The sequence below is a fragment of the Tauraco erythrolophus genome, chromosome 22 (assembly GCF_009769465.1).
Source record: "Tauraco erythrolophus isolate bTauEry1 chromosome 22, bTauEry1.pri, whole genome shotgun sequence".
Taxonomy (NCBI): domain Eukaryota; kingdom Metazoa; phylum Chordata; class Aves; order Musophagiformes; family Musophagidae; genus Tauraco; species Tauraco erythrolophus.
Genome location: NC_141486.1, coordinates 9,675,316 through 9,700,766, shown reverse-complemented (window position 1 = coordinate 9,700,766; position 25,451 = coordinate 9,675,316). Strand labels below are relative to the sequence as shown.

General features: G+C 41.4%; 1 protein-coding gene across 1 annotated transcript in view; it reads right to left on the bottom strand.

Annotated features, from left to right (window-relative positions):
* Window positions 1-2,346: 2,346 nt before the first annotated feature.
* CCDC187 (coiled-coil domain containing 187) overlaps window positions 2,347-25,451 on the bottom strand; it is a 43,180-nt gene continuing 20,075 nt past the window's right edge. Inside the window, exons 13-30 of the mRNA XM_086625296.1 lie at window positions 21,053-21,159; window positions 20,533-20,643; window positions 19,523-19,626; window positions 18,757-18,890; window positions 18,113-18,249; window positions 17,793-17,980; window positions 17,551-17,640; window positions 16,950-17,037; window positions 15,947-16,123; window positions 15,672-15,853; window positions 12,362-12,546; window positions 11,201-11,313; window positions 10,502-10,670; window positions 5,087-7,989; window positions 3,849-4,190; window positions 3,366-3,509; window positions 2,793-2,918; window positions 2,347-2,502 (exon numbers count right to left, since the gene is read on the bottom strand). Of these exons, the coding sequence (XP_086481422.1) occupies window positions 2,347-2,502; window positions 2,793-2,918; window positions 3,366-3,509; window positions 3,849-4,190; window positions 5,087-7,989; window positions 10,502-10,670; window positions 11,201-11,313; window positions 12,362-12,546; window positions 15,672-15,853; window positions 15,947-16,123; window positions 16,950-17,037; window positions 17,551-17,640; window positions 17,793-17,980; window positions 18,113-18,249; window positions 18,757-18,890; window positions 19,523-19,626; window positions 20,533-20,643; window positions 21,053-21,159 (5,456 nt within the window). The remainder of the gene's footprint in view (window positions 2,503-2,792; window positions 2,919-3,365; window positions 3,510-3,848; window positions 4,191-5,086; window positions 7,990-10,501; window positions 10,671-11,200; window positions 11,314-12,361; window positions 12,547-15,671; window positions 15,854-15,946; window positions 16,124-16,949; window positions 17,038-17,550; window positions 17,641-17,792; window positions 17,981-18,112; window positions 18,250-18,756; window positions 18,891-19,522; window positions 19,627-20,532; window positions 20,644-21,052; window positions 21,160-25,451) is intronic.

The following is a 25,451-nucleotide window of genomic DNA, read 5'->3' as shown; positions in this document are numbered from 1 at the left end:
TCTTGATATTGGAGTCTTGCCACTGACTGAACAGGTCAATATATCTGGGTGCCAGAATGTAAGGTTTTGAACGCAAAATAGTGGGGGATATTAAATGTGTCTGACATGTTCTGTGTACACTTCTTACTCTCATCAGCAGTAGTTACTTTATAGTTATGTCCTTCTGTGTATAGCATCTCACAAGGGTTCAGGCTTCCCTCACAAACCTAATTCCAAATAAAATGGTTATCTTCCTCCAGTGTAACATGTAGTATAACATAAGGCACCAGTCTGAAAGAAAATGAGTCCTTCAGCTATTCGTTCATGTAAGTGATATTTTTAATAGCTTTCATTCCAAACATGACAAGGATCCTGCTGCTGCTGCAAAACCACAGTGACAATAAACTGAAAAAGTGCAGTGCTTCAATATATAGATTTGTCATTGTATCTAACAATTTGTCCTAAGTCCAGGAGAAAAAAAAAAAGAGTTAAATTCTACTACAAACCAACAATAAGGAAACATAAATCTTAGAACAAATAACTTATCAGGATTAATTAATCAATGAGGATAAAAGGCAGAGACTTCAGAAAATGTACCACTAGGGACATGAGAATAGTTTCTAGGATAAGATCAACAGTTAATGAGCTTGGGGCAGAAGTTGCCTTTTTATTTCTGTTCCTGTGGCAGCTAGCAGGACAGGGCTTCTTAATGTCCCGGGGAGCTGTCTGCAGAACACTACGACCTCTTCCCTTCACTGATGAGAACAGCAGTGTATACAATATAATCTGCATCTTTAATTGATTTCAGCAAAGATAAATAGAAATGACATACCTAGGGTTTATTTTGTTTATTCAGAAAACAAACAATTCAGTGTGAACACACTTAAGCCATCAGTATTTAAAAACGGAAACGTAAAATGTATTTCTATTTTCCCCATCAAACCCAGATTGTAAATATTGTGATTTTTAAATGTAAGATTATACACAGTTTATATTTAATTGTTCTGCTTTTCATTTTATTTGAAAGACACCCTGAATAAATGGGATTTGAATAAATCAGATCTACTTAATTCTATTATTCAACAATGAACATTTTCTGAAATCCAGTAAGAAATATTTGCACAGTATTTATTCTAAAAAGCCCAACAAAGAATAATTTGTCATTGGTCTTCTTAATGTAAAAATAGCTGGGACCACAGCAGTATACATAGTCAAAAGTTACCATGCTCAGGGAATGCTTGTATTTCCTTGTTAAAAATCTTGATTTTTCCAATCTTGCCAATACAAAAGAAGAGGATTTTTTATTTCCTCTGCTTTGCCAATTAAGGTACATCCTCAGCATCCTACATGTGGACGTTGTAGGAATTCAAAGGGCATGTGTGAATGGCATGGTAAATAACTAATGACATTCACGTATTTAATTTTCAGAAATGTGAGTTACTGAGAAAACTGTCCCATTTCAAGTGCATTATATCAGTATTTGTCTCATTTACATCCAGTTGTAGACATTAAAACTGAATGGCTGGCTCTAGATCCTGCCAGGGCAAGATCATTCCATGTGCCACATCTCTGAAGCCACTTCCAGGCTACTTTTAACCAGTTCCACAGTGTATAAAATAGTTCACAGTCACCTTTGTAATTCTGCTGCACCCATCAGGAAGAGTTTCAGACTTGTTCCAATTAGAGTTTATTCCAAACTACAGAGGCCCACAGCAATTCAGTTTCTAGGAGATTTAATTCCATCTGCACATTTATGCTACTAGGACAGTCACCCACGATTTTCTGAACATTTTCAAAGTATGATTCACTTGTCATTCACAACCTGAACATGATAACAAAAGATAATTTAGACGAAAATTGGTTTTGAACCCTGTTTGTGTAAGACATATACAATTTTAAAACCTGGAATCATAGAATTGTTTAGGTTGGAAGAGACCTTTACGATCATTGAGTCCAACCGTTGATCTAACACTGCCAAGTCCACCACTAAACCATGTCCCTAAGCACCACAAAACATGTTGTACTCCTAAAGTGCATAAGCAAATAAAGTGTCATCTTGACCAAAAAAATCAACAGGCAAGAATAAAATTTCTACCCTTTAGATTCAGTGTGACATCAGTCTAAGAAGAACATTGATCTTAATGAGCATTCCCAAAGCACAACACACAAGAAGAATATTTTGTGGAATATTTTGCTCTCTGCTTGCCTCCTTTCTTTGTCAACAGGAACATATAAATTAGGCCAAGGCCTCACAGGTATCGGGTACAAGTTCAGAATTAAAATTCTGAAATCATGCATTTCTTGCCTTAAAAAAAAATAAAAATCAGAGATTAACATCCCTCCATTAGGGCCTTTTAAGGAAAACTTCTAATTACAGGCTTTTCTCAGATAAATCTTGTTAAGGACTCTGATTGTATCAAGGATCAAGCTATCAAATATGTCTTCAGTCATTCTCATCTTCACAGTTAATTCATCATCATCATAGTAAGTCCACTGAGATTCTTCTTTGCGGAGCTCCTGAATCTAAAACATAACATGGATATGAATGTTTGTGTCAGGAGAAGAGCACAGTTCTGAGAGGTGCCCAAACTCTGTACCTAATCCAGCAGCTTTCTACATGCATTGTTAATTTATTTAATTTAAACCACTCAAGAACTGGAAACACTGGATTGTTATTGCACGCATACGGAAAAGGAAGGCAATATCTTGAAGTTCCGTGGTTATTTTAAGTAAAATGATTCTCACAAAAGCATGAGAATTTCTAGTTTAAACCCAGAGAAAGGAAACAAATCTCCGTTTGGAAGTCAGCTTACCAGAATAAGGTCCACTCTGTCTCTCTTACTGTTTCCATACTTGGTCACGTTAAGGAATTTTCTTTTCATTTCTAAGTCATTCTTTTCCAGGTTCATTATCTTAACAATTTCACCCTGAACAAACGCCTGAAAAACAAAAAAGGGTGAAAAGAATTCCTCTCATAGGAATTCTGTCCCTGTGAAGGTTGCAAATGAGTGACAGGTGCCAGTGTGAAGATCCAGCTTTAAATCCAGAAACATCTGAAAGTTTAGGGAACTGATCTAGAAGCAGTTGATCAATACTGGCCAACCAGCACAAAGTTTACTTTAGAGGTTATACCCGAGATAGTCACAACCAGGAAGATTTAGAAGCCCAATTCCCATTCCTCTGCAGAACTCCTTACACGTGGAATATTTAGACTAATTAGCTCAGTCTTTATTTATTCAAGCGTTTCAGAGCAATGCTGTTTTCTTCTCTAACCGCCTCAGTTACACTGCCATAATCCTCCCAAATGTCACATTTCTGCCTTTTTGCCATTTCAATAGCTGCTCTCTTCACTGACTTATTGTACGCTTTCTGTTTCCAGAATGTACCTTCACTTCACTGACACCTGTTTTTCTGCAAAGATGCCTGGAACAGTGAGATCCCAAATTTTCTTTCATCCATGGAGATGTATTTGGATTTGCAGTTGCTTGATATTCTGCACGTAGCAACTCATGGGTCACATCAAATACAACCTGTAACAACAAAAACACAGTACCAACGTAAACTGAGTCTCTCCTTGATGGCCTCTCAAAAGTTTTCTCAGCGCTTCTGAAGGTTTGCATCTCAGTGCAAAATTTCCCAACGTCATCAGCATCACTGATGTTCCTTTCATTATTAAAAGGAATATCTATTACTTATTCCAAAAGCAATGTTTGCAATACCTCTTTCAGTATTCCTTTAGCTATATTTAGTGTTAGCAGCTAGAATAATATTAAGTACTAATATTACTAATAGTACTAATTAGTAGCTAGTACAAGTCAGCCCACAGAACACTGGAAAAGTTTAATAACAGTTCAATGCTTTAAAAATACCTGATTATACATCCTCTTGCTCTCTGTTTCCAAATCGTTCCCCAGGAGATCCTTACATTCCAAGTGCTTTGGCACACTGATCTTCCTGAAATTTGAATATCTGTTTTCTGGGGTCCATAATTCTTCTACAGCATACGCAGACAATTTCTTAACGTATGAACTGTAATGTGGTATCACAAGAGGAACTTCCACGGTTTTCTTCCAAGGAGCTGAGTGCCACTGATCTAGTTTGTACAAATGTTGCTTCTGCATTTGTCTCACCAGCGTATGTTGGTCAGAATTAGGCTGGTCAAAGTCTTCAGAGCTTCCAAAAACACCAGCATCAAGGATTTTTGTAAGGAACTTGAGTTGAGAGAAAAAGAAAAACCAGGTGACATACTCCATGTTTTGCCACAATTTTTAAAGGTATTGTGATTATCAGCAACTGATTAAGGTTACACTTAAAACCATCTTCTTAGTCATGGGCTCAGAGAAAAGCTTACTGATGTATCATGAAAAACCCCTAGTTTATGTATTTGGCAGAATTCAGAATGGGAAAGAATTCTAAATTTGGAGTTCTATGAAAATTGTTAACATTTTGAAACATTTTTGTTCTGAATTGGAACTATTCTCCCCATTTCTCCAAAGCAAAATGTGTTGTGTTTTTTTTTAAACTTTCTGTCATATTATTTCTTAAACAGTCCATCAGGAAGTACAAATCAGACACTGTGGGATTGGAAGCAGCTTCCATTTCATTTGGGGTGCCAGTCTCCCAGGGGGCTGAGTGAAAAGCGAGTCTGGCAGCTCAGAGTCTTGACTTGGCTAGAAGCTACTTGCAGAGCTAACACAGAGTTGGAAAGCTGAAGGTCTCACAGCCAGGAGCTGCAAAGGAGTCAGGCAGGTGAGCTGACAGGTGTCCAGGTTTGCTCTGAAATTAATAAAAATGGACATTTGCACAGATTTATTGGTTTTGTCTAACTGACAGATTCCAACAAAAAGTTCCATTTTCTTTGTTTGGACTAGCTGTAGTCATCATCCCCATGCTCGGCTCATCCTTTCCCCTCTCCACATGCTGTCCCCTGGCTGCGGGACAACTCCTTAAACGAGGAATGGGTCACATTAAGTGGGCGATCTGGTTCCAAATGTTGATATAATTTTTATGGATGATAAAAACAACTGGGCAACACAAATGCTTGCCTGAGTAGACCCAATTTCAGGTCCAACACTGAAGCAGACAAAAACTTTCCGACTGTACTTACTGGCAAACTGGTTGGAGAAGTCTCTGAAGCTGAATTAAGTATCTTGTCTGCTTTTGATCCATGTTTCCTTTTAATCTTCTTATATTCTTTAATTGCATCACCTACAACTTTAGTTACGATTCTTTCTGCTGCTGCGTGACAACCGTGAACGCTACGCGTGTGGAAATCACACAGCAAAACGTCGGAAGCCTTGGCTGATTGTTCGCGTAAGACAGCAACTGCATTGGCTTTGAGGAGAAGCAGTTTCTGGCTGTTGTCTCGTCTTAGGCCTTTGCAGTAATCCATCATGTCTTTTTCAAAGGCACTTCCATACTTGCGTTGAGCTGTTTCAGAAAATGCAATTGAAGTGTCAAACAGAAGTTTTTCACTGAGTTCACTTGCAATATCATCAGTGAGTTTTCTTTTCTGATCCTCTACCAAGCAACAAATATTTCTGCTTGTGTTTACCTCATCTGTGTTACTGGTCTTGCTCTTCAATGGAAACATGTCTGCAAGAACCCTTTGTTTTATTTGTGCCAGCTCTGTTTTTTCTGTGTCTGATCCCAAGCGTGTTACGTTATTTTGACAGAGGAATTTGTTACACTTACACTGGTCAGAATGTGGAAGCCATTGCCCTTTTCCAGACAGCGAGGCAGTGTGTAACCCAGACTGGTTTTCTTTCACTTCTGATCCTCCTGCACCGTTTGTGTCTTCTGCTTTCTGCTCTGTAAGCCCTCCTCCTTGTTCATCATCTTCAGAGTATTTGCAGTCTCCTTTCAAGGATTCGCCATCATAGGAGGAGTCAGAATCTTCATCCCCCATGTAAGTGGAAGCACTTTCATTAGCCCCCAACAGGTATGAAATCTCATCAGGTCTGACAAAGATACCACAGTGCTGAGCACACTCAAAATACTTCACCCCTTTGTATGTTCCAGCATTATCACCTTCAGTGTCGTCAAGTGCAACACCAGCCCAATGGCCACTATCAAAATAAGTCCGTCCTTGGAACATTGGGGTTCCAGGCTGGGTGTGCTTTACTAACACTCTGTCTCCAATTTCAAACGATAATAACGGGTTGCTGCTGTCCTCCTCAGCTTTGGGCAGTGTTAAGTGTGTTTTGCATTGTTTCATCATGAAGTCAGGACTTTTACTGGCCTGACCAGAAGAAGCAGGATTTGACACAGGCAGAAACTCCAAATGCTGCAAAGGCGTCTTGTGTTCTCCGTGCTGGTATTCTAATAAGCTTTCTTTTGAACTGGAAATATCTTTAACTAAAGGTTGTTCTGAGCCACTACCATCCTGAGTTGAAAAAGCATCAGTTGTCTCTCGATTGAGCAGGGGAAATTCTTCAAGCACAGCGTTATCAGGTGATGGGGGTAATGCATCCATTTTCAGTGATACATCTTCATCCATACACTGTCTGGTCTCTGAGACTGTCATTTGTTCTGGTGGAGATGGGAAATCATCCATACTGAAGGTAAAATCATCATTTTTCATGGCATCTGCACCTAAAGGGGGAGGAGGAGGGTCTTCACTTGGAAATGACAAATCCTTTTTATTAGAGGATGGCAAGTCAGCACTTCCATAGGACAATACTTCATCAACAGGAGACAGTATTTCTGACAAGGTATCCTCATCAGTTGGAGGGAGACCTGCATCACTAATAAAAATTGTATCATCTTCACCTTTGGAAGAGCAGTTCTCAGCTTGAAATGATTGCTTTTTTGAGGAGACAGAAGAAAACAGTCCCCTCCTTGCTTCCTTTATGGCTTGCCATTCAGTTGTGGAGTTGTTTTGATTTTCTGTGGCCATCCTTTGCAAAGACGTGAATGACTTCGTTTCTGTAGGGACTTCCTCAGAAATTCCTGGCATGGATGTGGGCAGACATACAATCTTATTGAGTTTGCTGGATGCAAGTGTCCCGTTCAAAAGCTGTGCATAATTATTTTCGCCTCCTGAAACCGATAAGTTTCTTGAAGATAGACAGGCTAATAATCTGTTATTTGTAATATCTTTGTCAGGTGGAAAAGAGACAGTACTCCTAAGTTGGTCAGTAACCAAATCTAGCTGTTTCGAAGGACCTGTCAGTGGAAACCCCATTAGGTGTCTATTTTGATCCACAAATAAACTGTTAATTCCACCATCCTCTTTTTCTCCCCTACTTGTAGAACTAGGTTTCTGCTGCTCATAGGTCTTAGGTAAGTAAATAGCATCACTGCATGAAGAGCTGGCAACTGCATCTTTGCTCTGGTTTGTGATGTCCTGAGAACAGGTTTTGTTTCTATGGTAGTTTTCTGAGGCATCCAGATGTGACTCATCCATTCCCTTGGCAGGGTTATCAGACTGGGAGGAATCTGCTGACTTTGTTTTGGAGGCCTTTGCTTTGTCTGATGGAATGAAACAAAGCAAATTATCAGAGCAGCCATGATCTGAAACATCTCCAGGGTATTTCTGTGAGTGTGGTGAAGTCTCAGTGCTGTCATCTTCAGGTACTTTATGTTCATCACGTTTGTCACCAGGTAACGTTTCCTTTCCATTACTTATTGCTATTAGCATCTCTTTTGAACCATCAGGAAATGCATCACCATTGTCATAGGCAAACTCTTCTGGGATACCAACATCTGTGTCCTCTCCATTTTTCAGCTCTAATTCAGAGTCTGAAATGGAGCTTTCTGAAATCTCAATCCAAACTGCAGACACTTTCTGAGATTCTGGGAGTGAAGAGTCTGATTTGGCACTTTCACATCTCAGTGAGAAGTTGTTTGTTTTGATCGATGATTCAGTGGAAGTTAATCCTTCGGAAAACGCTTTTAAATGTAGTTCTTCATCAGAAGCTTCATGAGAAATATGGTCCAAATGCTTCAAACACTGACTACCATCCACTTGATGGATCTCACAAGGGACAGGCGCTTCCACTTCTTTAACTGGAATATTTAAAAGAAAATTTTAAAAAATAATATCAGTATTTCAGAAAAAAAAATATTTTATAGAAGAGGTTGCTGACAGGTAGTTTAGGATTCAAATCCAGTAATCTTCATCCGTAAATTGCATTCGGAAGACAGTAGCATTAAAGGCACAGTCAAGATTGGAACTACTTTTAATATGATTGTACAAAACAATAAAATAAAAAAATCAGACTTACCAAATAAAGATGAAGAACTCAGTAATGTTGCAGATAAACAAATACAACAGTGCCCAATGTAGTTGATCAGAAGAGTTTGAATGCAGGATTTTCATTAAAATCCCTATTATTTTAGCCCCAAAATTAGCTTCACTACCTGATACAAGTAGTAGGCTATTATTCTCTACGGACAAACTCCAGGAAGAGCTGTTACTCAGACTGCTAAGTAACTACAGAAACCCTATTAGAAAAAGGCATTTCTTACCTTCTGACAAAGGGATTTCAGAAGGTGCTTTTTCATCTATATGTATGATTTCCAATTTTCTCTCAGAATCTGCACTAAACCTGAAAATACAACATTACAGCTGGATTAAACTGAAATTACAGGTGTATGGTGCACAATGTCATTCAGGAATGTCGAGTAGAACATTAAATTTCTTTGGGGGTATTAGCTGCCTATAGACAGCATAACGCAAAGTGGTTTAGCTGTTGACTTCAGATGATTTCTGTCCAGCCCAAAGCCTTCTGGAGACAATTTCCCCCTGCTCTCAAACTGATTTCAATACTGCTTCAACTGACTCCAATGAATTAGATCACCTAAGAAAACTTAGCAGGCAATGTTTGATGAATTTGACAAGTATTATGTCAAACTCTTTTTTATAAAAGGAGTTTGTTTGTTTGGGGTTTTTTTTTTGTGGGGGAAGAGGATGTATGAGGTTTTGTTGTTTGTTTTTTTAACCTATACAAGACAAAAAAAATCCCAGGCTAAATGTCAGTCAGGTCTGCCTCCTCTTTCCACAAGACAACCACAATGATGGGCGTAAAACAAGCAAAGCTTGACACGTCAGTAAGAACACTGGAGGGTAGAACTGAAGGGTTTGGCCTTGGCAGATACAGTACCTCTGTTCTTCTGATGATCTTTCTTTTCTCAACCCAGTTTTCACTAATGTAGCTTCATTTGAAATCAGTGTTGATCTTCTTTCCTCATCTTCATCATCAGAAGAAAGAACTTTCTTCTTTTTCTCAGCCTGCAGAGAGTGTGATCAAGAATCACTGAATATACAGGAAACCTAAAGAATACCAGTGAATTGCTGCTGGATTTGAAAAAAAAACCTATGAGTTCAGCTTCTCTGCCTGCAAGCTGAGTTCCAAGCACAAAATCTCCGTGACAGCCAATACTGAGGATTTCTTCTGTTGAAAGTTTATGTGCAAAAGGACCCAGTTAAGATAAATTATAAGCTTGCCACGTGCCTGGAATGGACTGCAGGGGTCCTGCTCTTCTCTCAGAGCTTTATGACTTCTCTGCTCTTTGTGTGCTTTCTCCACTGTCAGAGACTCGTTCTCCAGATCTTCTAAGGATGATGTAGCATCACCTGAAATACAGAGATTATTCGGCACAGAAAGCAAATACAGGCTGATTCTTCATCTCAGTCACACAAAGTAGCCGTGACAAGGATCTAAGGCTTGCTACTAGGGTTTATGGCCATGCCTATGCACTGACACTCTAGGCTATGAAGCAGCTCAAGACTCCTTGCCAAACATAAAAACGAAGCCAAAACACTAATGGTGAAATCATGGTCCACTGAAGTCCATGGAAAAAGTTCTCTTTGCCTGAGGGATGGGATTTATTTTGGACGATTTGATGTCCACATGCTCAAAGCTAGGCTTGAAAATGGAGTTAAGGTGCCAAACTTCTATCACCAAGACCACTTTTTTTAAGTCTTGTTTACACAAATCTATAGTCTCCCTCACTGTGGTATCTAGGAGTAAATGCAGAAAGATAGTTCATTAGAAAAAAAGAACACAAATACAAAATATTGCCACAATATGTAAATATTTATAATACAGAGATTATGCATACCCAGAACTATATAAATGATATAACTGGCTCATATATAAACAGCCAGTTTTATTTTTTTATATGTCCTACTGAGAGCAAGATATATGAACTGAGGATAAAACCTGGAAACAAAAATAACTCCAGTATGTCCTGTCGAAGTCTATCTTCAACTGATCTATGTTCTTTTAAAAAGAATATCCTTAAATTATTTAAAAAATGCCTCAAAAGAGAGTAAATTGTTAATGACACAATCAGAATAAGTTATGATTTTGTTCTGAGGAAGCAATATAATCATACCTCATAATAAACCTTTGAGACATCTCCACCATCTTGCCTAGCAGTGATTTATAAATTGGGTATAGTGAGCAAGACACTTAGGTAATAAATGAGAAGATTGTCTCTCTTTCTGTCTGGATTAAAGTTTGATTGAAGTGGTTGAAACAGATTGGACATAATAGCATTAAATATGATTTACCAGTTCCTTGAAGAGTGTTTTCTGCCTGAACCAGGCATAAGTTACACAAAGCAGAAAGCATCCCCAAGCCTTTCACTGTGAACTTGCTGTCACAGGGATTAATATCTTCATTGTCTTTAGGATCTATCTTTGGGTTTGAAATAAATGCCTTTTCCTTCAGCACAGATTCCTAGAATGCAAATATTTAAGAGATAGAGTTAATGTCTTAAGAGACAAGGACATTGCTGTTGGCAGACTGGCACAAAATAGTTAAGATATCAGAGTTAAATCTACATGTTCACTAAGGTATATAAGTGCTTGTGGACTCCTGTGCACATATACCCATGCTGGGGCTGTGTCACTGGTGCACGAAATGGGCAAGGGACTGGTCTCTGCAGCAGCTACGGGCAAATAAGAGTTCACTGCTCCAGGAGCAGCTTTAGTTTCTCCTGGAGCAGCACAGCACTTACCTACAGGAGGTGGCTTAAACGTCCTGTCACCAGTTCACAACAAAAAAAATGGAAAGGCAGGAAGGCTGTGGAAGCTCAGCCCATGTCAAAATTCAGTCTCCATCTGAAGTGCACAGAACCAACACACAAGACTGATTTCTACTCGATGTTCATAACTGCGAAATGAGGCTTGTGCGGGTCCTATCTTAAGGCAAACAACCTGTGGCACCATTTCTGTAGGCAGAAACAGAATTCCAGAGGTGATCCTTACCTGAAATGCACGCTTTCTGCCTTCTCTTGTAATGGGTGTGGATATAGGTTCATCCATTCTAGCCGAATTTGTGTGTTCCAGAGGTAGTAAACCAAAATCCTGAGCGTTAAGCTCTGAAAGGTACATCAAAAGACAATGTTTCCAATGCTGCATTTTTTTTTTCCATGAGTGATAGAACTATAGCTTTTTGTTCAGCTCACTCAAAAAGGCTTATTTAAAGACATTTATAGTTTGAGTAACTTAGTTTTGTCCTACATATTCCTTGTCACACCAACAGAAGCTGAAAGGACCAATGACCTTATTTCTCCAATTGTCACCTTACGTATCATCCAGGTGCACGGTAGCAACTGTAAAGCCCACTTCCAGAAATTTCTGCGCTCTCTCTCCCCAACACAAGAGGGACAGGGAGCTGTTGGAGCAGGTCCAGAGGAGGCCACTAAGATGATCCGAGGGCTGGAGCACCTCTGCTATGGAGACAGGCTGAGAGTTGGGGCTGTTCAGCCTGGAGAAGAGAAGGCTCCGGGGTGATCTTATTGCAGCCTTCCAGTACTTAAGGGGATCTACAGAAAGCTGGAGAAGGACTTTTTCCAAGGGCATGTAGTGACAGGACAAGGGGCAATGGCTTTAAATTGAAAGAGGGCAGATTTAGATTGGATATAAGGAAGAAATTTTTCACTCAGAGGGTGGTGAAACAGGTTGTCCAGAGAAGTTGTGGATGCCCCATCCCTGGAAGTGTTCAAGACCAGGTTGGATGAGGCTTTGGGCAACCTGGTGTAGTGGAAGGTTTCCTTGCCCATGGCAGGGAGGTTGGAACTAGATGATCTTTGAGGTCATTTCCAACCCAAACCATCCTGTGATTCTATGATTCTCTTTCTTCATCGGTGCGTAGCTGCTACCTCAACAAAACAACTTACACCTTTGTTACACCTCCTTCTTGCTAATCCTGAATAGATCCTTGCACCAAAACCCACACTGGAGGTAACCAAGGAACAGACTAACAGCACAATTTCTCTCTCATGGGCTAATTAGCTCAACAGTCCTCTTCTGAAACATGATTTGAACTGCTCCAAAGAGCAAGACTTCAACTTTTGCCCTGAGTCATTCAGTTTAACTAAGTGGTCGCAAACATGGTTTGCTACCAAAGTCGTCTTTATTTGTTACCTGTGGTTTTGCAATCTTTACTCATAAAGACCGAGCCTGTAGTTTGACTGGTGGCACCACACGCTTTCTTGGCCACCATTTCCGATGCATCAGGACTTTTCACACCAAGGGACTGCTCCACACCTGAGGACTCCTCAGCTTGTTTCTGGTATTGTGTCAGTGTTTGCTTGTTCTCAGTAGAAAAGCTGTAAACAGTTAGACAAGGAATTAATGACTGGAAGTTGGTTTCGTGTTCCCAAGTTAATCATGACAAATCTATATGAAGTCAATAAAGATATGAAGTCAATGCTTCTGGTAGTGCTTGATAGTACCTGTAGAGTGCTCACATGCACATATGTTTATAAACCAGCAGGTCACTAAAGCCAGAAGCACTCGGAATAGTGTATTTATTTCTCCATTCCCCTCCCTCTCACTTGATACTGTATTTCATACAGTCACGTTTCTAATCTTCAGAGACAAAAACAGGAAGAGAGTGAAGAAATCATCAGTGCTGAAAAGGCAAAACTAGGGTCAAAATCTGAACTTATATGCCTCCTCCATTTCCAATCCACGATACCGTACCAGATATCAACAGATCTCATTAAATTTACCACTTTAAATATAGCACCACAACTTCATGGACATTTGAGACATCAGATACTGATTGTGATGGTGACTTTGAACTTTCTAAAGAGTCTGCTTACTGCAAAAGCACAAGGCAACACAATTCATATTCACAGGCTTTTCCATTAAGTGGTACAAGTTCTAGAACACACAGTTGAGCAGAAAACACAGCGACCTGCATGTGGGTTTTTTGTTTTGGTTTAGTTGAGGTTTGTGGATTTTTTTTTTTTTACTACAATAACAGTTTAAAAAGTTAAATATGTTCTCAAATAGATTAAAATTAACAATATGACAGTGTCTAGAAGCTAAATCCCTGTTCAATTTTTTTTTTTTTTAACGTGAAAAAAGCAGGCCTATAGAGTATTCAACACCACTAACATTTAAGGACTTCAAAATAAGTATTGCAATTCAGAAGATATATTCCCAATTCTCAGCTAAAAGCTTGTTCATTAATACTAATTACAAGTTTCTATATTCCTTGTTTCTAGTATTTAGCACCCATCAACAAAACCCCAAACCAGCAGCTTTTTCTGTATGTTTGTAATTTATTATTTCAGTCCCTTTCTGTCCCCTTACAGCCCATCAGCTGGCTTCCTGATCAGTATAAGACATGAAGACACCGGCACTGGTGGATGGAGAGCATAATTACCACTCTGCACTCTTCCAGAGAAAAGAGATCCATACACAATCACCCAGCAGCAAGAGTTTGGGTGCATTGCGAGTTCCACCAGGCCCTGTCTGCTCCAGACTGACGCCGATATTCACTGTTCTCCTATGAGCAGGCTCGTCAGTAATAAGAACTGAAAGCCCAGCCAAGAAACCTTTTAAAGATTTCTGTGACTTGTAATCAATAGCACCATGAATTATAGATCAGTTCCATGCAGGGATTTATTTGAAAGCCTTTCCCTGTGGGGACTTAAGTAAATGCACAAACCTGACTCACCGATCTGCTAAAGGTCTGGGTAACTCTGAATGAACAGGTTTTTAATTCATATAGAGATGGATTTGTCTTTAACTGCATTTATTTTATTTTTTTCCCCCCTGAAGCAAACTAGATTTTTGTTCATCTGAGCCTGCTTTGGAAGACTGCTGTTCTGAGCAGCGTGGATACTGCCGAGTCCTCATCTGCACACCTCAGCGGGAAGTGAAGGGGGATGCTGGGGAACAGGAGCCCCGTGCTTTCTCAGAACAGCCTGCCTCAACTCCTGGATAAACTCCGACTGCGGGCATTTTACATGACACCTCTGTGCTTCAGTTTAAGCACAAAATTAAGCCACATGTAGTACAAAAGCCTACTGTGGTTAAATGCTGAGTGAAACACAAACCTGCTCTGAGAGGTTAAGTGATACACAGGATTAGAGCCAGAGGATGACAAGGGAGTGAATTTCACCAATTAAATCAATACATTTCTACTCATTCTGTGTGGGTATTTTGAAGTTTAATTAGTATATAGTTGCAAAATGTTTTGAGTTTGTAGTTAAAAGTCATTATGAAAATGTGAATTGTCATTAGCAGTTGTGTGGCGTCATTAAAAAGTATCCTAGTTATTAGTGCTACATAAATTAATTGTCCAGGCCTGATATTAAAGCTACATTTGTTCCTAACGTTGCAATGACAGGCCCCAGTCCCAAAGACTTAAACACCACTGCTTAACATTTTATGGTACAGGTAATCATAGTGAAATATGTTCACCTGCTTGCACTAAAATGCAGAGTTTAACATATAAAGCCTGCAAGAAATGGCTTTCTTCAAGCACAGAGGATTGTGACACTGAGTGCAAGAGCATGGAGCCTTTCCAATGAAAGCACAACTGCCTCGGCAACAAGTATTACTCCATCTTTTGCACACAGGGTTAAATAATTTATTCCCCGGTGCAGCCCTTTCCATGTGCAATAAGCTTATGATGGCAGAAAACCATGGCTTTTTTCAGCATGGAAAGGAGTTGTCCAACTTCTAGCGATATATCCAAATCACAGTACTGCATGATTACAGGTGTATGTATACAAACACAGACAGATGTATACATAGACTCTAAATTTCAGGATTAAGGATCAGATAGAGCTTATTCTATTTGAAGGAGTTAATATTTGTGGCAGAGACATACTGAGATCATAATGTAACTCCCTGTAACCATCAGGAGATTTTTTTTATTTTCTAACATAAGAAGCAGTCCCTGATAAACAGTACAGTTGGTGTAAATAGACTCAAACAACTTTCTGGTAAAATTAATGATTTCACCTACACCACTTTTTCCCCTTGCACAGAAGAGTATTTCTTTTTAAAGAATGGAAAGTCTGAAATAAATACACTCTTTCTTATTAATATAGTGAAGTGATGAATGTATTCTACCTGAAGAATTTAGTAAGCTGTATGGAAAAGATCTCCAGCTATGGATCCAGACACCTTAATTTACTTGACACTGTTCACTTACCTTGCCATAAGCTGGTCCCTGCCCCAAAGAACTTACCATTTTGGACGTGAGAGGGTAGACTGGACATATGTAGGACACAAATAAACAGTGAGGCAATATTGGTCAGAATGATAAGCAGTGACCTTGATGCATCAACTGCTTGAACACAGAGGTTTTCAAAACTTATCATGATAAAACTCCCTCTTGGTAGCATTTAAAACTCACATAATTATCTAGGATGTAACTACTTCCATCTTCTCCACTATCAGCTATCACCGTGGAAAGGGTTTTACTCACCCCTCATCATATTTCTTGCTTTGTTTATTCTTTAGCTGGGCACAACTCTCTTTATTCCCTGACAGATCAGGCCTTTCTGGGTAGGCTGCAGACTCTGCTAAGGAGGGGTATAACTTTGGGCTAGAAATAATCCCTGTTGTCTTCAGCTTTATTGCTTCTTCAGTTGCTGGGCTCCATGTAAGCTAAAAGGAAAAGGTAATACAGAAGGTTTCACCTAGGTTCCTTAGCTGCAGTGTCAGCTCTGACTTCAGTTATCAACCACTCAAAAAGCCCACCGAGACATCTAGTGACTGTGACTTCATAACCTCTTGCCTTCCAGTCAAATTACGCAGCTTTTCCTGGAGTTGTGCTGTTGAATGCTGCATCATTAAGATTTCTCTTTGCTGCTTTAATAAAAGCTTTCTTTCTTGATGGGCTGCCCTGTAGAGGTTTTGCAGGTGCTGGATTTCTGCCTACACAAAACAAAAAGAAAGGAGCGTAAAAGAACTAAGATAACAGAAGAAAGACATACTTAAAAATGTATGTAGTATTTCTTAACATAAGGCAATACTGATCACAAAATATCCTGAAAATTCAATATGCAGGCTTTGTTTCTTTTTTTTTTGTAAAAAATTTTTGCAGTTTTGTGTTTCACTTATGTTAACAGGGAGTTACCGGTGAAAACTAATTATAGTTAAGGAGATATTTCACTGCCTGAGAGATGGGGTGTCTGAGAAGCAAGACCTTTGGAAACGAATTATCTTCAGGTCATTCAAAACTACAGGATGCTTGTTGTTTACACTCGGTTTGCACAGGAATTCCTTGAAGTAAAGGAGAGGCTTGTACTGCATAAGGAGTAGGACAGAAATTTTCTGATTACCAGGTGTAATTATGAGCCCAGCATGCCTCTCAGTAGCTGGGGAACCGAGACTATAAAATTAGCTGTCAGATTAATTTAATATATTTCAACATCAGAAGCATAAATCAGTGGAAACTCATATTATACGACTTGTTTGTTATGGCACAAATAGAAAAATCCACAATAACAGTGGTGTAGCAGAAAAAAAAAAAAGAAAAGGTGTTTTCTCTTTCTCTAAGATTTACAGACTGCTGACTTTGGCACAAAAACCACCTCACTGAAAGTAGGAAGCAAAGCAGAATAATGCATGTGAAATGACACCAGTAGCTTTTTTAAAAAAAACAAACCCCACTTGCTCCAGCAGCAAGAGGCACCTCCCCATGTTGCATCTTCCCACTGTCTATAAAATAAAAATCCAGCTCCTCTTGCTGCAGCATTACCTCCTCCTGTTTGAGCTCTGTTAGGATTTTGTGCTGCTTTGCAGCCATGGCGGAGGCTGCCTGACTATCTTGCAGGTTTTCCAGACACCTGGAGACCAGAGAAGGATGAGGATCACAATCAGATACTTAAATGCCATTAATTTCATGCTCTTCAGAAGGCAATGCCAGGGATAGGAGCAAAGAGCCCCTCAAAGCAGCTGTAAAAGCAGCAGTAGCTGTGGAAGGCTCTGCAGAAGGTTCTGGTAGACTTGGAGGACACCTCGGGGCTTTATCACCCAGACCTCTCCAGAGGCAACGAGGCTTCCCTGAGCCCTCTCAGTACACAGCACTGACTGGTGAGGGACGCCATGCACTGGGGGGGCTGAAACTGTCCCCAACGGCACCTCAGCCCAGTCAGCGCTGAGGGAAACCACACACCGTCCCCGACAGCACCTCAGCCCAGTCAGCGCTGAGGGACAGCGCGCACCGTTCCTGAAGGCACCTCAGAGGGACACCACGCTCCGTCCCCGACGGCACCTCAGCCCAGTCAGCGCCGCGGGACACCGCGCACCATCCCTGATGGCACCTCAGCCCAGTCAGCGCCGTGGGGCTCACGCCGCACCTGAAGGAGGCTGCAATAGGGAGCTCGACTGTGCTCTGGAGAGAATAAAACTGCGCAGACCCCTCTCCTCCTGCTTTACCTGCATTTATCCTGCAAGAGGAGTGTGTTACATTTGCTCTCTGCAGCCAAGCCAGGACAGTTTGTCTTGCTTTGAGCAGACAGTGGCACCGCCACCTCCTGCTGAAGGACCTGTCCCCGTCAGGGCGGGCCGGTGCTGTCCTGCCCACCCGTCTGCCCCTCACCGTTTCTGGTGGCCCAGCCAGGCCAGCTCAGCCCTGGCTTTCTCCCGGAGAGCTTTTCTGCGGAGCTTGAGGAGGGCAGCCTGGTGTCGAGCTCGCAGCTCTTCTCCCCTCAGACACTGCTCCGCCATGGCCAGGCTGAAGCTGCAGAAGGTGCTGGAGCCTCCATAGCACCGGCCGACCTTGCTCTGCTGGGGACAGAGCAGAGTATCATGTTTAGTGGAGAAGTGCCGTGTGGGTGATGAGTTTGATGTGGGAACTAAAAGCCACAAAAACCCGCCAAAACGAAGGAATGCCCTCACTGGCGTGAGAGCTGGTGTTACCCGGCTGGCTGGTTCACTGCTCTCTCCAGAGTCGTGCCCTGCACAGGTCTCACTGTGGGGCAGGTTCACCAGAGGCGACAACAGATTTGGGGTTTGATGGTCAGGCAGTGGCTCCCCGTGCTCCGCTGGCAGGGATCCTAAGGAGATTTAAAGTCACTGTAAGTAAAACATTTCTCTGTAACAGAAGGAAAAAAGACCCCCCCCAAGCAGCTCCCACAGTACACCAGTCAGCACCCATTCCTGAATTCAAGGTGCCTTCGCAAGGACCCGGCAGCTGGGCCTGCACGCTGCCTCCTGAGGAGGGTCACCCCACAGCCCTTGGCTTCCAGGAGCAGATTGTGAACGCCAGCTTCACTGCCAAGTGAAATCATGGTAAGCAAGTAAAAAGAAAAAGGGGTCTATCAACAGGGTAAATAACTCCCAACTCCCAAGAATATTTTTTGTAGAATGGTCAGGGGTACAAAGGGAGACTGGTATGGTTTAAATACACATAATGAAAAAGTATTTAGGTCAAAATCAGTTAGAAAATTAGTGAATTTTATGATTATGTGTTCCAGCCCCTGGATGCTATGCTGTTTCTCATGCCGTGCTAGAAAGTGGTGTTGTTTGCCCAGTACCACCAAATCCTTCAACTTGGTGTTCACCTTCTTGAAGCACGGAGCAATATGAACCCTTTCCTCCCAGAGGTCTTCTTTCTCCCGCTATTTTGGGATCCACTGGGCTGTGATCTCTTTCTATCTTCAATGTAGATTGTTTCAGTGAATTCATCTCTCGATTACTGAAAGTAAGAAAGGAAGGAAATATTTTCTTATTGCAGCCGGAGATACTATTTCAATTCCTAGCTTTCACAGCAAAGTCCTCTGTGGAGTCTGAGTCTTTCAAACTAGCATGGTGCTCGTTTTTATGGAATACTGGAAGTTTTACTCATGCAAAGGTAATGGTATCCATAAGACTCTAGAAGCAATTCTCAAGTCTTTAATCTATGCCACTTTAAATGAATGTAAAAGAGCACACATACAATGTTCTCATTCATAGCAAGGTATACGATGGTAAAGCAAAATAAGAAAAACTGTATTTTCCCCACAAGTTTCAAAGGAGCTTCTGCCTTTTAAAAAATGCAAAATGTTCTGCAACATTGGAAAGGTGTTCATACTATAGTTGGTGCATAAATTCGAGTAGAAAGATTGTATTGCAAAGATGGATACTTCACAGCAGAGGTCTGAATGAGTAAAATGGTTATGCCATAGTCTTAAAAGATAATGTGAGGGCCAGGTAAGCTGTTCTTAAATGACTTGAAGTGACCATCCATTTTAGAAACACAATGCAAAAGCTTTAGTGCCCCAAGTCATTCATCTAGTCAAACCACAGGCTACACTATCGGAGTGCCTCATTGTACACTGCCTTCCATACCTGCCAGCTGCATTGTCACCTTCCAGTTGGTGTCCTCTCCGTGTTTGCTCTGCATGGTCCAATCTTGGCACAGAAGAATAACTGCCTCTGGAGCCACTGCACTCCTGCAAACACAGAAATTGTCCAGAGACCTGAATATCTATTGAAAGGCAGAACTCCCAAGCCTTCTTCCCTCATCTTCTGGGGAAAGCCCTTCACTGTAGATAAAGTTTTTCACATGCCAATGATTTCTGAAGAGTTGGATTAACTAATGAGCTGGATACTACTTACAGTGAAAAAACTGTGTGGGCATATGGAAGTAAAGTAGTACAACAGCTCACAAGTTGTTGCGTATTTAGAGCTGCTTTGATGGGAGTCAGGGTACTGTGTTCATCCTAAGGGCTTTAGAAAACCCAAACATACAGAGATCACTTCTGTCTGAGCTGTTCAAACATACTGAGAGACATTAATTGAGCTAAAGCATCCTCCAAAGCAAATACTCCCAACCATGTAAGGAGAGCTTGGAATTGCAGGAGATCTGAGCTTGTGTTTGTGCACATGGGGCTAAATTCTTATTTAACAAATAGACACTTAAGTCCCCCAGTTCCTAGCTGACTTCAGAATCCCAGGCTGGAAGGTAAACAACAAATAAACAGCATGTTTGGTTGTTTTTTTTTAAAAGGATACTTTTTAGTCAAGATTAGCGTCTAACTAGGCTGTCATGTCTGAGCAATTATCTCTCAAGGACTTAAAAACCCTTCTCTCCATTTTACAGCAAAACCAGCCATAGGCACCAAAAGCTGCGATGTGATTTCAGATCAACTGCCCAAATGACAGCCTCAGGGGCTCTGTTCCCTAAGAGACTTGGGCACTTCCAGAAAGTTATCCTGACCCAAGTTCTTTACCAGCTCAAAACCCCCTTTTGATTAAGTGACTGTGAATGAGAAAAAAACCAAACAAACCAGAGGGAGTTGGAGGAACGTTTTGCTGAACACAAAAGCAGTAGCCCAGAGTGTGAAGCAATAACTTACCTCTGAATTGTGCTGAAGCAGGTCACTCAAAAACCTCTGGCTTTCTTGAACCTCTTGCTTCGCTTTCTCCCTCAGCACTGCAAGCTGCTCTTTCTGCTGGAGCTGATGGGCCTGCGTTAGGAAATGACATGCTATAAACAATATTTTTAACCAAGTCACCTGATTCCCCAGAGCTGGGGGCCAAAGGGCAGCAAACTCCAAGAGAAGGCAGCACAGGTATTGCACAGCCAACTGCCTTTGCCTCCTGCTGCCTTCAGAAAGCAGCACAAATTCTTGCTTTGGCTGCAGCAGAGCAATACATTCTGGCCCAGCAGTGCTAGAACAATACCTCCAAATAGCAAATTAAGGTTAGCACCTCTCCTCTGCAGCTACATCAGGTTTATAATCCTGATGCAGAGTCAGCTGATGCCAACTGATTATAACCTGAATACACCTGAATCCAGGAAGAGGTAGCACTTTTTTACCTGGGATAGTAGAACAGGAATTGCTCTTTGCTTGTTGCATAGGTTGCTTACTGTACCTTCAGTTTGTGAGCCAGTAGTAGGGAGTTTTGCCTTAAATTGTCCAGATGACTTCTGTGTTTCTCTTCCAGTGCAGTGCAGCTAGGGTCTCCTTCACCAGCAGAAGCTTAGGAAATAAATGGTAATGGTCACCATTTCTCAGTTTAGAAAGATTTTTTAAAATCCGTGTTCCATTTAAGGGGTGCCAGCTGAAGAAAGTATCAGAGTTTACCAGAGGGAAGCAGTGGAAGCAGATTTCCTTCAGATTCCAGTTGGATGCTTCCCTGAAAATGTGTTTCTACACTGTCAAAGTCCGTGGCGATTTAAGCACTTGCTAAGTATTTTACTAGCAGGGCTGGCTTGCTAGGTGCACCTCGTAAATAATCCAGCAGCATCATGTCGCAGGGCATCTGCTTCGCAGCATTCTTTGCTGCATTTCAGGCCTGGCTGCACTTCTCAAAACATGCCTGAGTCCTAACGCACAGACTTCAACAAGGGATCACCAAAAGTGGGAGGGGGAATGTGTGCATCATCCCTAACTGCATTTTCCTTTTGAATCCTCCCTGGGCCTATTTTTGGAAGCCTCCCAAATCTGACATCTGCCTTTGTTCCTGGAATAACTTCTCTGCATACATTTACTTCTGCTACTGTATCTGAAGAAGGAAAATGCCACTACCTACATCCTGTCAAGACATCTGTTAGCATAAAGTCCTGCGAGTACTGGGGAGAGGGGAAGAGGTAGGACTCAAGAGGGCCTGTGCCAGGAAGAAGGACTGGGGAGCAATTCCCATTTGAAGCCCGAAGTCCAGAGCATGGGTTATTGCCACTCTTGTTCCCACTGCCCCTTTACTGCACCAGCAGGATCAGACCCGCTGGTTACAAAAGAAGAAAAGCCACCCAACCTGGTCACCTCTTTGGGACCAGCACCACGCGTGCCCCCTCCATCTTGCAGCTTCTCCCCGTACGGGGGTGCAGGCTTGATTTCTCTCTTTTGTCATGGAGCAGTCAAGCCTGTGAAAAAAAGCTTTTGCTTTTAAGTGAGGAAAACAACTCTTGTTCCCAGTGCACTTATTTCACTGCTACTTCCTTGTCGTAACTCTCCTGTCTGTCTTTTACAGTGCAGGTGATGTAATGTTGACCAGGGATGTGTTCTTGGCTGCTTTGAGCCTCTCAGATGAATTGCTAAGCTTATGCAAACAGGTTGTGTGTTTACTCTGTGCCCTGCCACTGTCACAGCAACCAGAACCAGAGATGAATTGAAGTGTGGGTCATAAATAGAAATAGGTTTGACTTGGAAACTTGAGATAAAATCTGTATATCTATCCCGATTGTCCGAATCCAAATTACCCCGTGCCTCAGGACGAGCCCACGACATGTGAGGTTTGGTTTTGCTTCAAATACTGAAGGATCTTTAACATGGAAGGATCAGAGGCGCGGGCTGCTTTGCATGGCAGGCTGCTTTTTGTGTTTACGTGCATGTGAGAGAAATAAAATGTGAATGCTTCAAGCCTGACACAGATTTTCTATTAGAATGCTGCTCTGTTTATAAAAACAGCTTGTTGCAAATTTCACTTACTCCTTACAGTGTTACTATAGGAGTAAGTTCTTAACCTCCTACTTTTCAGAATCAAGAGACTGGATGAAAATCTCATCTTTTATTTCAGTAATATGTATCTCCTGGTTCTGGAGGGTTGTTTGAAAAAGAAAAATCATACTGAATTACCTAGAAATCTCATGCCCAATAAAGAGTTCATCCTTTTAAAAAATTTTTTTGTTTTACCCCAATCTTTCTGAGGACTGAATCAGACTCTTTAATGCTTATAGTTGCCAGAGATGATTTTGTGAAATGCTATATTTAGGAAAATCCTGTGGGTGAAAGAACTGTTGTTTCCACAGGGAAATGTTATTGCTGGTTTTAAGCAATATAATAGAAAAAAGACAAGTGAACTGTTTTTCAGCAGGTATACAGACAGCTCATCACTTTCAAAAGCCAGACGAGGATGCCACCTTCAATACAGACAAATAAGGTCATTTTATAAAAAAAAAGTTGCAGGCTAAATTTATTGACGCTAAGTTGTCTCAGTAGCTTTTGATACTAATGTCCAGGCCACTCTGAAATATGGGAATCTATTAGGATACAGTTTAAAATTGGGAAATGTTTTCAAATGGTGCCTCAAACTGAACTATATTATTGTTACTCTGCTCAAAGCCTAACCAATGGTATTGATCTCAAAGTGAATAAAAAGTTTGTTCTGATCTGTTTTCACTCCTTTTGAACACAATTTTCCTAATTGTGGCTATTTTCAGATGCATTTCTTGTGTTGCTACATGCTGCGTTAAAGAAAATACCATCTGGCTAAACTTCATGTCCTCTTACGTTATGATGAATGGCATTTTGCTGCATACCCAGAGAGCTTCAATGTACATACACTCAGTCTTTTTAAAAAAATGCTATTTATTAAATCACTTTCCGCTGCACCTGCAGAATCTCACTAAAGCCCTGTAGAATCTCTGTGACATATAATTAAAAAAGCCAGGCTAAAAGTCTCATTTTTCTAATCACTTGAAGCCAGGCAGAAGCACTTACTGCTGCTTTACTCAAGGACAGCTTTTTCTCTTTCTGCCCATGTCAGCAATCAGTCCAAAGCAGTTATTACAAAAATACATACTTGCAACTCTAGATGTAAGCACAACTTTGACTACGTTATTGCCTGGAGCTGTAGGAAGATGGGGTGCAAAGAGTCCTGAAAGGCTGCAGTGGAATGCAGCAACAGAACCAGAAGGAATTGACTCATTTGATACCCAGGTCAGGGCAATCCTTCCCCTCTCCAAAACTACTGTGCTAGCTCAACTGCTTTATTATTTTAGGATGCTCTTCAAGTAAGGGAAGGGATGGTGAAGTGTCACCCAGGCATTTCGGTACTTTGTTACATGCAGGAACTGAGCTGTAGTGCTGGCAGGGAAATGGAGATGCAGAAAAGAGGTTTGCTAACTCCTGGCCACAGCTGAGATGTGCAGCACAGGCGAACAGGATGCCTATTTGGCCCTTTTCCAGCAAATCTGTGAGCCAAGAGCAGTCTCTCAGCAAGAAACTCTAAACTTGAAGGCTGTGCTTGTTTACGTAGGAAAATCAATGGGCTGATCTGCGTTCTTGAGCACCTTGGAGAATCAGGATTTCCACGCCTGCTGAATCACTTTCTTCTTTCCTCTACAAACACGTCTGGTACCCCACTTGTCATTGAGGAGTAGCTGCTTGCTAAATGGGGGGATTAATGTGGCCTCTGCCGCTCCTGTCCCTCGCATATTTTGTGTTTATATCTAAATCCCTTAGTGCCGAGGGTTGGCTGGAGTTCAGCTTCCAGCCAGATGTTGCAGCACATGGCAGTACCTCACCCTGCTGCTGCCCCTTCCACGTGTGCCATGCAACATACAAAGCAGCAGAGCAGATTTTGCTGCAGGCTAGCAACAGAGAGTTGGGCCTGAATCTGGACCTCGCCAGAACCCTAAATTTCCATGGAATGTTCCTTCTCTCACTCAATTATCCTAAATTCCCTCAGCCCACTGCACTTGCAGGATGGATACCAAAGCCCCAAGCTGCACGGCAAAGCAACACTGGATGCCACAGAGCAAGAAATGTTGTCCATGTTGTCCAAACGTGTGTCCAGCTGCTTTGCAGTGGGATTTTACGAGTAACAGCACACTATTGGAGCAGCGTGGAGAGGGACAAAGTCCTGACTTCTTACGCAGACACAAGCTGCAGGATGGTTCATCAGCCAGCTGATGAGCAGTGCAAATGCAGCCTCTCTGGGTACGGAAAGAAACTAGTTCAGAGGGAGAAAACGGGTATCGAAGGAAGCGGGAGCAATTCTCCAGAGCAATTCTCATGTCACAAGAGTCAAGAAGCAGGCTGTGCTTCAGCGCTGCCATCATTGCAGGCTGCTTCAGAGATACTTGAAGGCTGATGATGGAGCTCCCTGAAGCTTCACCAAGCAGAATTTTGTAAAATACAAGAGACAGTGTAGGATTTTGAAGCAAACCACGAAGAGATCTTATCTCAAAGCTATCAATCAGAGAACAATTGGCTGAAACCACGCTGTTGCACTTCTTTGCCGATTCCACTAATTTAATCTTTTCTCCCTCTGCTACAAGCAAGAAGGCAGCTCCCTCTAGTGACACGAGAAAATGTGTCAATCACTAGTTGAGGGAAAGACACTACGCATGAATATGTTTTCTTTGTAATCCAGGTTAAAATTCTGCATTTTAAGAATAATGGAGGGCACGCCATTTGACTTCCTAATGCAGTTTACGTGAAACCAGTAGCTATGCTTAGGCTCCAACATTTAGAAAATACTTTTCAAACAATTAATTTCAGCTTAAACCTTGTTGTGTCTCAAATACAAAAAATGAAAAACTAAGAGT